General features: G+C 44.9%; 2 protein-coding genes across 7 annotated transcripts in view; both read right to left on the bottom strand.

Annotated features, from left to right (window-relative positions):
- Nucleotides 1-7,037, bottom strand: part of ccser2b (coiled-coil serine-rich protein 2b) — a 44,707-nt gene extending 37,670 nt beyond the window's left edge. For 4 of the 6 annotated variants that reach the window (XR_003744207.1, XR_003744208.1, XM_028965600.1 and 1 more), the window contains exons 1-2: nucleotides 6,709-7,037; nucleotides 6,316-6,394 (exon numbers count right to left, since the gene is read on the bottom strand). The gene's annotated coding sequence lies outside the window, so the exon portion shown is untranslated. Of the gene's footprint in view, nucleotides 1-3,177; nucleotides 3,252-6,315; nucleotides 6,395-6,708 lie in introns of all 6 variants that reach the window. The other 2 variants (XM_028965601.1, XM_028965602.1) reach the window with 2 other exon arrangements.
- Nucleotides 7,038-8,344: 1,307 nt separating this feature from the next.
- LOC114784465 (zinc finger protein OZF) lies at nucleotides 8,345-13,056 on the bottom strand. The gene is made up of 5 exons (XM_028969897.1): nucleotides 12,755-13,056; nucleotides 11,781-11,949; nucleotides 11,205-11,263; nucleotides 11,033-11,132; nucleotides 8,345-10,663 (listed from the first exon to the last, which is right to left on the bottom strand). The coding sequence occupies exons 1-5, from the start codon at nucleotides 12,944-12,946 to the stop codon at nucleotides 9,654-9,656; spliced, it is 1,530 nt and encodes a 509-aa protein (XP_028825730.1). The 5' UTR covers nucleotides 12,947-13,056; the 3' UTR covers nucleotides 8,345-9,653.
- Between the last annotated feature and the right edge of the window lie 23 nt (nucleotides 13,057-13,079).

Below are 13,079 nucleotides of genomic sequence, written 5' to 3'. Positions count from 1 at the left end.
TAAACTCCAACATGGACATTGTGGATGTGCTTCTCGAAAGGAGTGAAATAAAACCACGAGAATTTAACCTCCACGCATTAGCAACACCACAGTCAGCTGTTCTGCCCCGATACACTTAGATCACAGGGTGTGTATGAACTCTCCTGACGTTTGATGTTATCTTACAAAGATAAAGGCCATGTGAGGTCTGATCACGAGGAAGTCCTTGAAGGCAATTAAAAACTAGTCGAGGAACCCCTCTATAAATGGCCATTTATTATCCACAACCTTGGGAAGGGTCACCAATTAGCCAGTTTCAGGATTTTTTCTTAACAAAGTGACTGTCCCAGCATAAATGCCAGCACTACAACACAAGCATGTTTGCAGTCTGGTGCATGCCTGACACACCTGTAATTACAACAACGAAACAATCCACCACTGTGTCGACCAATGTGAACTAGAGGTGTGAACTAGAGGTGTGAACCTTCACCGCTCTCACGATTCGATTAGGATTATCGATGCATTACTTTACTTTACTTGCCAGATACTTTTATCCAAAGCGACTTACAAGAGGAAGACACCAGCAATTCTCATTAGGTTTATATAGAGTTATAAAACTGAGAGCCCTGATAAGGCCTAACTTGTCAAGAATAGAACATGCTAGGGAATATATATAATAGAAGTGCTAGACGAATATATATATATATAAATATATATACACACACACACACACACACACATATATATATTTGTGAGTGTGTATGTGCATGTGTTAGTCTTTGAATTACTTTTTGAACAAATGGGTTTTCAAATGTTTACATACATTTTTCTATATTACTCCACAGTAAATCAAAAGCCGCGCTCACCTTTTGCGCTTCTTAAAAAAACAGCGACGGGGCTCAGCGCAAAAAAATATGCATGGTTTTCTAAACTCCCGGTAAGACGATAATGTCGTGTTGTAGATCTCTGGACACTCAGAGACTGACAAGATCAGTTTTTCATCCATTCCCACTTTGGGCGAGTGTTACAAAGGGGCAGGCTAAACACTAGCATAGCTTTGGTCCTGTTAGTCGAGCAAAAATACGTCACAGATCAGATCAGGCAGCCACAGTCACTACCTTTTAATGAGAATTTTTATGCGGTCAGAAAATCGCAACGTCATTATGATGTAATCAATGCAAAACGTTCACATCCGCGACGCGATGCATCGATTATAAGATTAATTTTAACACCACTACTGCGAACACTAAACAGTTAGCAGCTAACTGCTAAGCCCTCGACATAAGGAACAACACTCTAAATCAATAATGGACTGACCTCTGGATAAATGAGTCTACTTGGTGATGAGCAGAATATTAAAATATATTTTCTGGTAGGACTGGGCAATATGCCCTTAAACATGACTGTTCTAGGCATTTTCACAAATTAGCACTATTGACATAATGGTAAGGTAAGACATAATGACATAACGTCCACTAAGAAATATCCATGTAGAACAGTGCCAGCTTAATTTCATTGTACATATTTAACATAACTATACCATGACAAAAAAAAAACAGAAAAATATTAAATCTAAAGAGAAATCCCAAAAGTGTGTAAAAAAAGTTCATAAATTTATTACATTTTTTTAACAAACGTGCCAACACTATTTGCAGTCCCACTAAAAACTTTTTTATAAATACAGCATATAAGACAACACCACAAGAATCAAACCAAATATTGGTGACAATATCAATGTTCATAAGTCAACATTACTATGGTGTCCAGCCATACGACACTGTCTTACACTGATTTCAGCCTATACAACCACCAGTAAAAAGACGTAATTAACGACACACTACATTGATAACATCGTACACCCACTTAATACCGACAACTTCCCTCACAACAGCAAAGGAAGCCCGGTGCGACCGCAGACGGATTTGCCCTTCTGTGGCCTGACTGCGACCCACTAATCCCGTAGTTAGGAGGGTAAAAAGCATGCAGATCATTAGCAGCCTTTAATTAAATCAGTCCTGGCAATTCCTGGAAGCCGATCTTAAACCGCTCGCAGCTTCAACGTCGCGACATCGTGCATAATTAATGTCACCGTGGTTGAACCCTGTCGATACCAAACGGGTTCATTTTCTAAAACGAGTAGACGTGCTCACCTGCTTAAAAACCAAACAGAATTGGAATAAGCCGACACCATGCAGGTGGCCGGTAGGGAGAGGTAGTGTTCGCGAGGGGTCACATGTCCCAGTACGCGGCAGTGGAAAAAGCAGGTGCGTTAATATTTGATTGAGTGTGTCTGCCGGTGCTCCGCCCTTGACAAGCTGAGATGGAAGGGCACCGGTAGGCGAGGAGTATGTTGGCTCGGTGACACACAGCAGGCTGGATATGAGTAATGCTGAGTAACCGCACCGAAAATATTCATTTTTCAGGCACTCGTGGTCCTGACAAAGAGACATAATGACACAAAACCAGGGCGCCTCCTGCATTATAATTATATGAGTCAGACAGGAGAGCACTCTTTGGATTTAGACGTGTGTGTGTGTGTGTGTGTGTGTGTGTGCATCTTCAATATACGCAGACTGGGATTTGCTCATCTTGTGGACCGGAAACATTTGGGACGGTCTGGTGCCCTTGCCAGAATTAGGCAGGTTGACTGGAAAAAGCAACATCTGGACAACATTTGCCCATGCATGTGATGTACAGTAAAGGCAAAAAGTTTGGACACACCTTCTCATTCAGTGTGTTTTCTTTATTTTCATGACCATTTACGTTGGTTTATTCTCACTGAAGGCATCAGAACTATGAATGAACACACGTGGAGTTATGTACTTAACAAAAAAGGTGAAATAACTGAAAACATGTTTTATATTGTAGTTTCTTTGCTCTGATTACTGCTTTGTACACTCTTGGCATTCTCTCGATGAGCTTCAAGGTCGTCACCTGAAATGCTTTTCCAACAGTCTTGAAGGAGTTCCCAGAGGTGTTTAGCACTTGTTGGCCCCTTTGCCTTCACTCTGCAGTCCAGCTCACCCCAAACCATCTGGATTGGGTTCAGGTCCGGTGACTGTGGAGGCCAGGTCTCCACTTTTTGTTACGTACATAACTCCACATGTGTTCATTCTTAGTTTTGATGCCTTTGATGTACTTCTCATGCTGATGGACACATCCTAATTGAGTCTGATATTATAATACTGTACATATTACCTGGTGCAAAAACTGTACTTGTACCAGTAGGACAGCGCTTCTCAAATAGTTGGCAATGCTGTGAAATGTTCTCCCTAGGAGGAGCATAACAGAAAATAATTGAGAAGCACTTAACAAGGGAGAAAACATTTCCAATAGCTTCATTTCTCTGTAAAAGGGTGTGGTCCAGTGCTGCAGGGATATTTTAGTATTTGGGCTGCAGAGAGGGAAGAGGTTAAAAAGTGCGGCGGTGTCAGACGATCGCTGGCTGTGTGAACAGATGGTGCGGTCCACAGACCCAGACACCACGAGGCGATCATCGGCACCCCCGCCGCAACCAAAAGCAAAGTCGAATGGAGACAGAGGAGGGGGAGAACATTCTAGAAAGAAAGAATACCTGGTAACGTCTTTATTATTTGTGGAATAAGCTGATAGCATTAGCATATAAAACAAACGTGATTCAATTAATTGGACAAAGAAACATTTTAAAGATGGTAATAGCAGGTGGTAGTGGCCTAGTGGGTAACACACTCGCCTACGAACCAGAGGACTCAGGTTCAAACCCCACTTACTACCATTGTGTCCCTGAGCAAGACACTTAACCATAAGTTGCTCCAGGGGGGGACTGTCCCTGTAACTACTGATTGTAAGTCGCTCTGGATAAGGGCGTCTGATAAATGTTGTAAATGTAAATGTAACACAGATTCAGAATCCCTGCAAATGCCTTCATTTACTGTCTTTCCTCCATCTGCCTGATGCACGTCTGCGTTCAGCTTTGTTCCAACCCGCCCCCTACAACACCCTGCCAAGGAACATTGTACTGAAGTCACAGCAGAAGTCACCACCCAAGATAATACTTACATAATCTATTCGAACTGACACCGCATCTCTGCGGTTTCAACCCAACTCTTTAGAACCAAGACCTCTTGTTCGGGTGCATCACTGCATCCCAACATTAATTCCTTCTTATATGTTCCACTGCTCGCTACAAGTTCATCATTACTGGGAAATACTTTTGAAACGATGTGCAATAATGTGCAACCCACATGTACATAGCGCTGTCGTTATTGGTAATGTCTGCTATTTTCTTCCACTATTTTCTACATACACGTCTGCACTGAAGTAGATGCTTTTAATACCATTGCACATGCGTATCGTGATAATAGACATGAATAATGACATCCATTAACAGCGAGTCAATAGTAATAATCACATCTGACCACAAAACAGCACTGCGTGACACACGATATTGTCAATCGAAATCTAGGAGCAAGGTAGGCACGGAGTTGATGGAACAGATGCGGATCATCTTGGCGCAGCTGAGAGAGAAAGGCCTTGCTCTGCTCTCGCTGGCTACTGAGATTACTGCATAATTAACCTTTGACCTTACATGGCATGACCTGAGTCCTAGCATGCTGAGAGGCATGTGTGAAGGGGAAAAGGAACTGCTACACAAGGTGACCCCAGAATTCCTTCTGTCGCTGACAATAATAGATATAATGATAGGTGTGTGTTCTAGTGCTCAGCGCTGACAGACTTGACGGGGCTGAATATGATTTTTTGGGAAAATTGCTAGTTGAGGAAACCAATTGCCATTTAACTATGTTAATTACAATATCGAAACAAATTACAACAGATCATGCAATACTGCATGCTCTACACAATCGTGTGTAGCATATTGATAGGAGGGGGTTTAAATAGTCCAGAATGAGGAAGCATGGTGCGTGAAAGCGAAATCATCGCCAAGGCTCATCTTCTGCGAAACTAAAATGATCCCACACCAAACAAAAATGGCTGGATGAGTAGTTAGCTCCTCCTCTTCAAGATACAGGTTTATTTCGGCAAAGACTCGATAACAGTTGTTTTTGACGCCCTTATCCAGAGCAACTTACAATCAGTAGTTACATGGACAGTCCCCATGGAGACACTCAGGTGTCTTTCTCAGGACACAATGGTAGTAAGTGGGGTTTGAAACTGGGTCTTCGGATTCGTAGGCCCACTAGGCTACCACCACCCTTAGTCAGAATTATCCATTAACATTTTAGTCAATGATAAGCATTTACGTCAATCACGTCAAAAAGGTTTGTTAATGAAAACAACACTATACTTCATGTGACATTAGTGCACACTCCCCAAGAACTATGCCTTCTGAAAATAGGGCCCTGCTTGCTTTAAACAAAGACCCATGCAGGTTGCTGTGTCCACAACAGAAATCCACCCTAAAACAAGGGTCCAAAGAAGAACTCATAAAGAGCAATGCAGCTGTGCCGCGCTTTACAAACACGACACAATGGCTTCTCTACCACACAAAACAACAAACACACAGTCTCCGGCTGGGACAACACAAAACCATAAACAAAAATTCCTCCATTACAAAGGATCTGTATCATACAGGAACTCCGTACGCCAAATTCACATTGCTGTATAGTCTTGTATAGGCCAACTGAAAATGTGGGCGTCTGCAAAGCAAAAAAAATATATACAGAGTACAGGCCTGGAGGCTGCCAGCGTTGCAGCAAACGCCAACCGTGCCACACCCTGGTCCGGCGCATTCGTTTGCCAAGTTGGAGCGCTGCGTGTTGCCGGGAGACAGGTCGGAGAGCACCCGCCCTGCCAATCCTGCAGCAAAAGTGTCTATAATCTCCTGACTCCTGATGTGAGCCTCCTTCCCGTCCAGGTAGCAAAATCAGAGGGCGGCCAGCTCCTGGCTCCTGGAGTTAAACTTGCCAGATGGAACCTCCAGAGAACCAATGGCAGACATTTCACCACCCCGCACACACAGAGAGGAGGAAAACCCAAAGGGCTCCTGTAATAAACGACCGCGAGCGCAATTTAACCGGGAGAAATAACAACCGGTTGTCAGTGAGAGGCCAGCACGTTCCCTTCTGTGTTATCCTGCAACGGCTCAGAAAAGCGGATAAGAAATTCAATGAGAAACCACTGAATACAGCACACACACAGACGTCTGGTTTCTGTAAGGGACCGTGCACAAAAAAAAACGAAGAAAAAACGCAAAGTTGTCCCAATTTTAAACAGAGAGAGATGTAAACCCCTACTTCAGTTACACTGTAGTAACAAAAAAAACATAACCAGCGGGCTTATTTATTACTGAGGTCGGGAAGGTTACTGGTGGGATGACCACACACACCGCCGCCTTACCTTATGGAAAACGTCCGTCCATCGTCAGCTCCCAGCGCAATCCCGAATTTCCAGAAAAGCTCTTCCTCCACCAGAGACCCTGAAATGATCCCCCCGCACCCGCTTACTTACTTTTAACACGAACGTGTAACACAATGGTCCGAAACAAAACCTCGTATCGAACCCAAAGGAAATAAAAACACTAATATTGATCAAATAATATCTGACAGTAAATCACGTATAACGGCTAAATCGGCGTAGCAAGCAATTCGGCTAAAGCGTGACGGCTATCGGCGTCCAGACGCACTGAAAATACGAATCCTCCCCATCGGCAAAGTTAAACGCGTCAACACTTATTCAGTCGACTACACTGGAAAATTCGATTTATATTGGAAATATTTTAGCTTTACTCACCCTTTAAACCGTTGTTGTGTGTGGCCGCGCTAGCGTTAGCTTGTTAGCTAACAGTCCGTGTACGCAGCAGCACGATTTTTTTTTTCTTTTTCTTTAGTCAAAAAGAAACAAAACCCAAAACGAAACCGAACACACTAGAATGGGTGTTTTACGTTTCGTTTTTATTTTTTAAATTATTATTACCGGGTCTGCGTAAAGCCCCCGGACGCAGCCGATGCGTGAATCGGCGGCTCGGCTGATCCGGACACCACAGCGCCTCCGCAGCGCCGCCTCCCCCTCGACTTGTGACCGGTTTCCAGATCGCGCCGGGGTCACATTTCATCAGGCGTGTGTGGGTAAGCGTGTGTGATTAGATGTCAGTGTGGCGAGTTATAACGCTGCAAAAAATAATAATTCACATGTGTCGACATGGCCACTTACTCACAGGGGACAAGGGGACCTCTCCCATCCCACGTTTTCATGCTGAAAAATTCCGATGCCTCGGAATCCTATTTTAATGGTAATGATGCGCACACAGCTATGACACAGCACACATGAGGCTTTGTAGTAAATGTGTAGTACACATTTACATTTAAGGCATTTATTTAAGGCCCTTATCCAGAGGGACTTACAATCTGTAGGGACGGGGGCAGTGGTGGCCAGGCAGGTAAAAGTGAAGTGATTGCCTTTGTGAAACACTGCAGCACAGTGAAATGTGTCCTCTGCTTTTAACCATCACCCTTTGTGAGCAGTGGGCAGCCATGACAGGCGCCCGGGACTGTGCTTTGCACAGTGACATCTCAGTGGCACCTTGGTGGCTCGGGATTCGATTACCTTCTGATTACGGGGCCACTTCCTTAACCGCTAGGCCACCACTGGGCCCCGTAATCAGAAGTTTTCCCTCACACTGCTCCCTGGGTGCCTGTCATGGCTGCCCACTCCACCACCAAGGGTGATGGGTTAAAAGCGTGGGCTTTGAACCTGGGACTTTGTGTGTCTTGCACGCTAGACCACTACTCTCTCGAAGGAGCACGTTTTGCTGCAATGACACGCATGCTGTTAACGATTGTCTCATGAAGCTGCTTTTGGCAGTGTATGAGTGTATTTATCAGCCGTTTTGGCACCTTAAAAATTGAGAGAAAAAATGCACCGAATGCATTTTCATTATAACTGACAATTCCTGAGTCTGGCAGAAATGTGAATGTGACTTTCACACCCATGACTGTTTAAGTGCCAATATTATTATGTTTTAAAGACCGATTGTAACAGTAATATAAAATAACACAGATAAATGCACACAGATTTGGCAAATAGATTTTTTTCTACTTCTGAATAATGAATTCTATTTTATTTGGTATCAGTCTTCATAGAAAATAGTTCATTTTTGACACCTCAGCATCATTCTTAATGGGCAAAAGTGGGAACAGATACAAAAGTCACCATGGCTCATCCATCTACCCTGATAATAAACTCAAATTGAAATGAATATCATTATAATTATATCTTAATGACTAGTATGTCAAAACAAAGGACCAGAGCAATGGTATAAAAATGGTATATAAATATGGTATGACACAGAAATCATCTCGAGACAAGATATTGAATCTTGAAGAATGAAAAAGAAAGAAAGAAAAAAAAAAAGAACAGCAGTCCGGATATTTGTACAGAACGGAATGCATTATGATGATGTGTCAATGGACCTTGAACTCTGACCTGTAATAATATGATTAAGTCTTTTTTTTTTATTATGTGACCAGAAGTGTGGAGCGTGCCGCCCCATGCGTACTGCAAATTTTCAACAGGAGGACGACGGAGGCGAAGGAGACAAGTCGGAGCTGCTATTGTGTTAGACATGTTGCATGGGGAGTGTTCTCTAATGTCATCAGAATTCTTCAATTAAAACATACTTGGTTTGTTAGCAGTCCTAGTCTCAAAATGTCTGCAACAGCGAAGAGTGAAAGTGAGCGTCAAACACAGCACACGGTGCACACAGTGAAATGTGTCCTCTGCTTTTAACCATCACCCTTGGTGAGCAGTGGGCAGCCATGACAGGCGCCCGGGGAGCAGTGTGTGGGGACGGTGGCTTGCTCAGTGGCGCCTCAGTGGATCGAGATTCTAACGGGCAACCTTCTGATTACGGGGGCCGCTTCCTTAACCGCTAGGCCACCCCTGCCCCAGTAATGGTGTAACAGATTGTGACGTCTCTTCACATGAAGAAAACTGAGGGCATGGAAGGAAACTGGACCTTGCTCTGCACCCGTGTATGTGACTAATTGACCGAAGGGGGTTTAAAATAGTCCGTTCTGAGGGCATCTCCCGATTGGCTCATTCTATTTTACATTTACAGCATTTACCAGACTTACAATCAGTATTTACAGGGACAGTCATCCCTGGAGCGACTTTGGGTTAAGTGTCTTGCTCAGGGACACAATGGTAGTAAGCGGGGTTTGAACCTGAGTCTTCTGGTTCATAGGCGAGTGTGTTACCCACTAGGCTACTACCACCCACATCATTTTAATCCTCCATCTTCGGCGTGCCATAAATAATTACACAACAACAACAGGGATGAGGATGGTCATTTGTTTCTCCTCCTCCAAGATACAGGTAACCAGCAGTCCTTTCTCGTTTTGCCCAAATATAAGACAAATCCCTCCATCAAGACTAATTAAAACATTCTTTATGAAATAGCATATTTGGCGCCATCTACTGGTACCTATATGTATGTATTTGGTAAGACAGCAAACGTAGGAGGACGTCCCCTTTTCAGACATTGTCGAGCCCGTACAGTTTTATTTTAGAAGACATGTGACGTCAGCGAAGTCATGAACCAACATTGTGGAGGAAAAAAAGGAAACGAACATCTCAGACATAAATTAATTATACATTCAAGTTTGATTTGCTGTATTTTTTCTTTCCCCCCAATGCTTGAACAGACGCCGATGATCCTTGAGCTGGGTAAGGCGCGTTCAAGCGTACACGCACTTGTGCAACTTGAGGTTCCGTGTGTCCGAATACCTCTTTCCGCACTTGTCGCATATGTACTGCTTCCCCCCGGCGTGGACGTGGCGCTTGTGGGTGCGCAGGTGGCTGCCCTGGCTGAAGGACTTGCCGCAGCACTCGCAGTTGTAGGGCTTCTCCCCCGTGTGCGTCCGTTCGTGCAGCTTCAGGCTGTTGTTGTTGTTGAAGCGCTTGTCGCAGAACGCGCAGTTGTACGGCTTCTCGCCCGAGTGCGTGCGGCCGTGCGAGATCAGGCTGCTCTGCTGGCTGAAGCTCTTGCCGCACTCTTTGCAGGCGAAGGGCTTCTCGCCGGTGTGGATGCGCTTGTGGATCTTGAGGTTGACGGACTGGCGGAAGGTTTTGCCGCACAGGTCGCAGCCGAAGGGTCGGAGGTTGGAGTGGATGCGCTCGTGGTTCTTGAGGTTGACGGCGTGCCGGAAGCTCTTGCCGCACGCCGAACATTTAAAGGGTTTCTGGCCGGTGTGGATGAGCTGGTGGGTCTTGAGTGTGATGGCGCGCGTGAAGCTCTTCTGGCAGATCAGGCAGCTGAAGACCTTCTCGCCGGTGTGGATTTGCTGGTGCCGGGCCAGGTTCTGGGCGAGGTTGAACTTCTTCCCGCACTTGTCGCAGCCGAAAGGCTTCTCCCCGGTGTGGATGATCTCGTGCGTCCTGAGGTGCGCCGCCTTGCCGAAGCGCTTCCCGCAGACCCGGCAGGTGAAGGGCTTCTCGCCCGTGTGGACGCGCTGGTGGTCGGTGAGGCTCTGCTTGTGGGCGAAGGCCTTTCCGCAGAGCTCGCAGCCGAAGGGTTTTTCTCCGGTGTGGATGCGCTGGTGCGACCGTAGGTTGCTGAGCGAAGAGAAGCTCTTCCCGCACTGAGCGCATGTTAATATGTGCTTCCCCGTGCTGCTGATGATCCCCCTGAAGCTGTCGGAGTTCTCGCTCTGCTCCAGGGACTCTCTAGACTCCGAGTCTAAGACACCTGCGGGAGGAGACATTTTATTAGTGCACAGCATTGCCATTTAAAAAAAAAAAAAAAAAATACGACCTACGGTTCTTCAGTTAGATTTTGCATTTCAATACATAAATCATATAATTAAAAAATATATATATTATTAAACAAATGCAATACAGCAAAACAAAAGTTTCCAGGGTTCCGATGACATTGACGTTTTATCTTCGACCAAGTTGAGGAATACATGCACTCGTAAGAAGGCTGCTAACAGACACGTTTAATCATTAACCCACAATCAGACTAGAAATATGCAATCAATAATTCAGATAAACGCTGTCCCATAGCACCATTTTGTGCCTTGTTACTTGGTGTGAAAAATGGAAAGTAAATGCTCACTCGCTGCGATTTTCTCTAAGTTGATCCTTCCAAATTCATCTTTAATAGTCACAGCCATAACCAGGGGAGACTCCGGCCTGTCATAGCCGGTTTCTTCCGGCTGCAGGATATAAACAGACGTTCAGCATAAGGATCAAAAGTGAAAGGACCCACAGCAAATCTGATTTCTTACCTCACTTGGAGGTAAAGACTCAGCACTTCTGCCGTGTCCATCATAAGAGTGTTCTTCCTCTACACAGACGAGACAAAATTTTATTATCAGAATTGTGTTTATTGGCCAAGCGTATTAACACACAGACAAGGAATTTGGTTTCTGGCCATTGTTGTCTCTCAAGCAGCACAGTGCAATAGCATTAGTTATAATGTATATAAATTATTAAAGGTCCCCTCACTTTGTGAGATTATTTAACATTATTTAACAAGAGTTCCCCTAGCCTGTCTATGGTCATGCAGTGGCTTGAAATGGCGACAGGTGTAAAGTGTGCTGCTCCTGATTCGCCGTTCAGAGACCGGCAGCTCAGACAGTCAGATCTGGAATTTGTCCCCTTATGTCATCTAGGAAAGAAATCTCATTGTGGTACTTTAAAAAAAGTGGCTGTAATTCTGCACCAGGGCCGAATTTTGGAAAGAAACTTCAGATACATTATTAGGGGACCAATAAGACCACTAAGCAAAAAATAAAAATCAGGTCAGGGGACCTTTAATTATCTTTAATTTTATATTAGCAACAATATGACTGCACACTTACCCATTCCGCCTACCGAGAGGATATTTAAATAACTCCCAGGTGGCTTTGCTCTTTTCCCTTTAAAAGTCTTGCACTCCATGTCCAGAAGGAACTTGGTTTCATCCACTAGCTTAATGATCTTGCCCAGCGCTTCGTTTCCCAGCACCTCCATGACTGTCGCGAACTGCGTCTGAAAACGCAAGGTGACAGATCGATCAGATTTAATGTGTCTTCACCGGACACTTTATCAGACACCCTGATAAAGCCTCCCAACCTCTACAGAGCACTGACAGGCAGAGTGTCGTCTCAATCCTGCTCAGATCTTTCACCTCTCACCAGCAACGGGGGAAAGCGAGCGATGGTATCGAGGCGGCCCCTCCGTTTACGTTGGATGCTGCACTTAAAACTTCCATCACTGGGCCGTTTGTCCTCTTACCGTATTGTGAAAGCTGATATGTTTGTATTCTACTGCTACTTAAAAAAGTTCTTCAGCACACTCAAAACGATACACGATCTGTTTATAGTCATTTTGCATTAATCCCCATTTCTTGTAGCCGATGTGGGCAGTGGGGCCTAGCGGGTAAAGAATTGTTAGTTTCCTGGTTCGAATCCTGATCTGCCAAGGTGCCACTGAGCACACCAAGGGCGATGGATTAAAAGCAGGGGACACATTTTGTGATGTCACCGTGTGCTGTGCTTCACAATGACAATCACTTCACTTTCACTGTCATTGGTAGATATCAACAGTTTATCCTTAGATCATAGGAAATTATTACCACTTTCACTTGTTAATAATTGCTACTTTTAGGTTGTTCAAGAAGGGACTACTTCAGACTTACTGTAAAGAAGACGAAAAAAACTTCAATTAGCTTCACTGCTGCCTAAGACTTTTGCACAACACTGTGTAACGCCCATACTACTCTGCTGATAATTATACTGTCCCAACAAGATCACTGTATACACGTGTCTATCAGCGGTCAACTTCCAAAACTCACCAGCTTCCTCTCCGACTCCGCCTGCATCCTCTTCGTCAGCTCCTCGCCGAGCTCCAGGCGCAGCGCGGACGCGCAGCCCCGCTGCACAAGTTTGCACATCTCGGCCACGGCGGCGTGAACTAAAGTCTCCATGACCGAGGCCAGGTGCGTCTGCAGAGCCACGCAGTTCGACATGGTCCCCGTCGAGCGCATAGACGCTCCCCGGCAAAACTACACGACCACAAGGGACTACGGGCGGAAAGGGAATAAACGTAGTTCCTAGTCGGAAGGGGAAGAAACTGTTTTCCTTGGCCGTCCTTGTTTCCGCTCGAAACCGGAAATACGT

The sequence above is a fragment of the Denticeps clupeoides genome, chromosome 2 (genome assembly GCF_900700375.1).
Source record: "Denticeps clupeoides chromosome 2, fDenClu1.1, whole genome shotgun sequence".
Lineage (NCBI taxonomy): Eukaryota > Metazoa > Chordata > Actinopteri > Clupeiformes > Denticipitidae > Denticeps > Denticeps clupeoides.
The sequence above is the reverse complement of the archived record's forward strand: the minus strand, read 5'-3'. Positions and strand labels throughout refer to the sequence as shown.

Bases quoted from the DNA above. Each gene is read 5' to 3' on its own strand.
- LOC114784465 (XM_028969897.1), bottom strand. From the start codon at position 12,946: ATGCGCTCGACGGGGACCATGTCGAACTGCGTGGCTCTGCAGACGCAC. The intron at 11,264-11,780 runs GTAAGTGTGCAG...TCGTCTGTGTAG, and splicing joins CCTCTCGGTAGGCGGAATGG to AGGAAGAACACTCTTATGAT. The intron at 10,664-11,032 runs GTGAGCATTTAC...CTCCTCCCGCAG, and splicing joins CTTAGAGAAAATCGCAGCGA to GTGTCTTAGACTCGGAGTCT.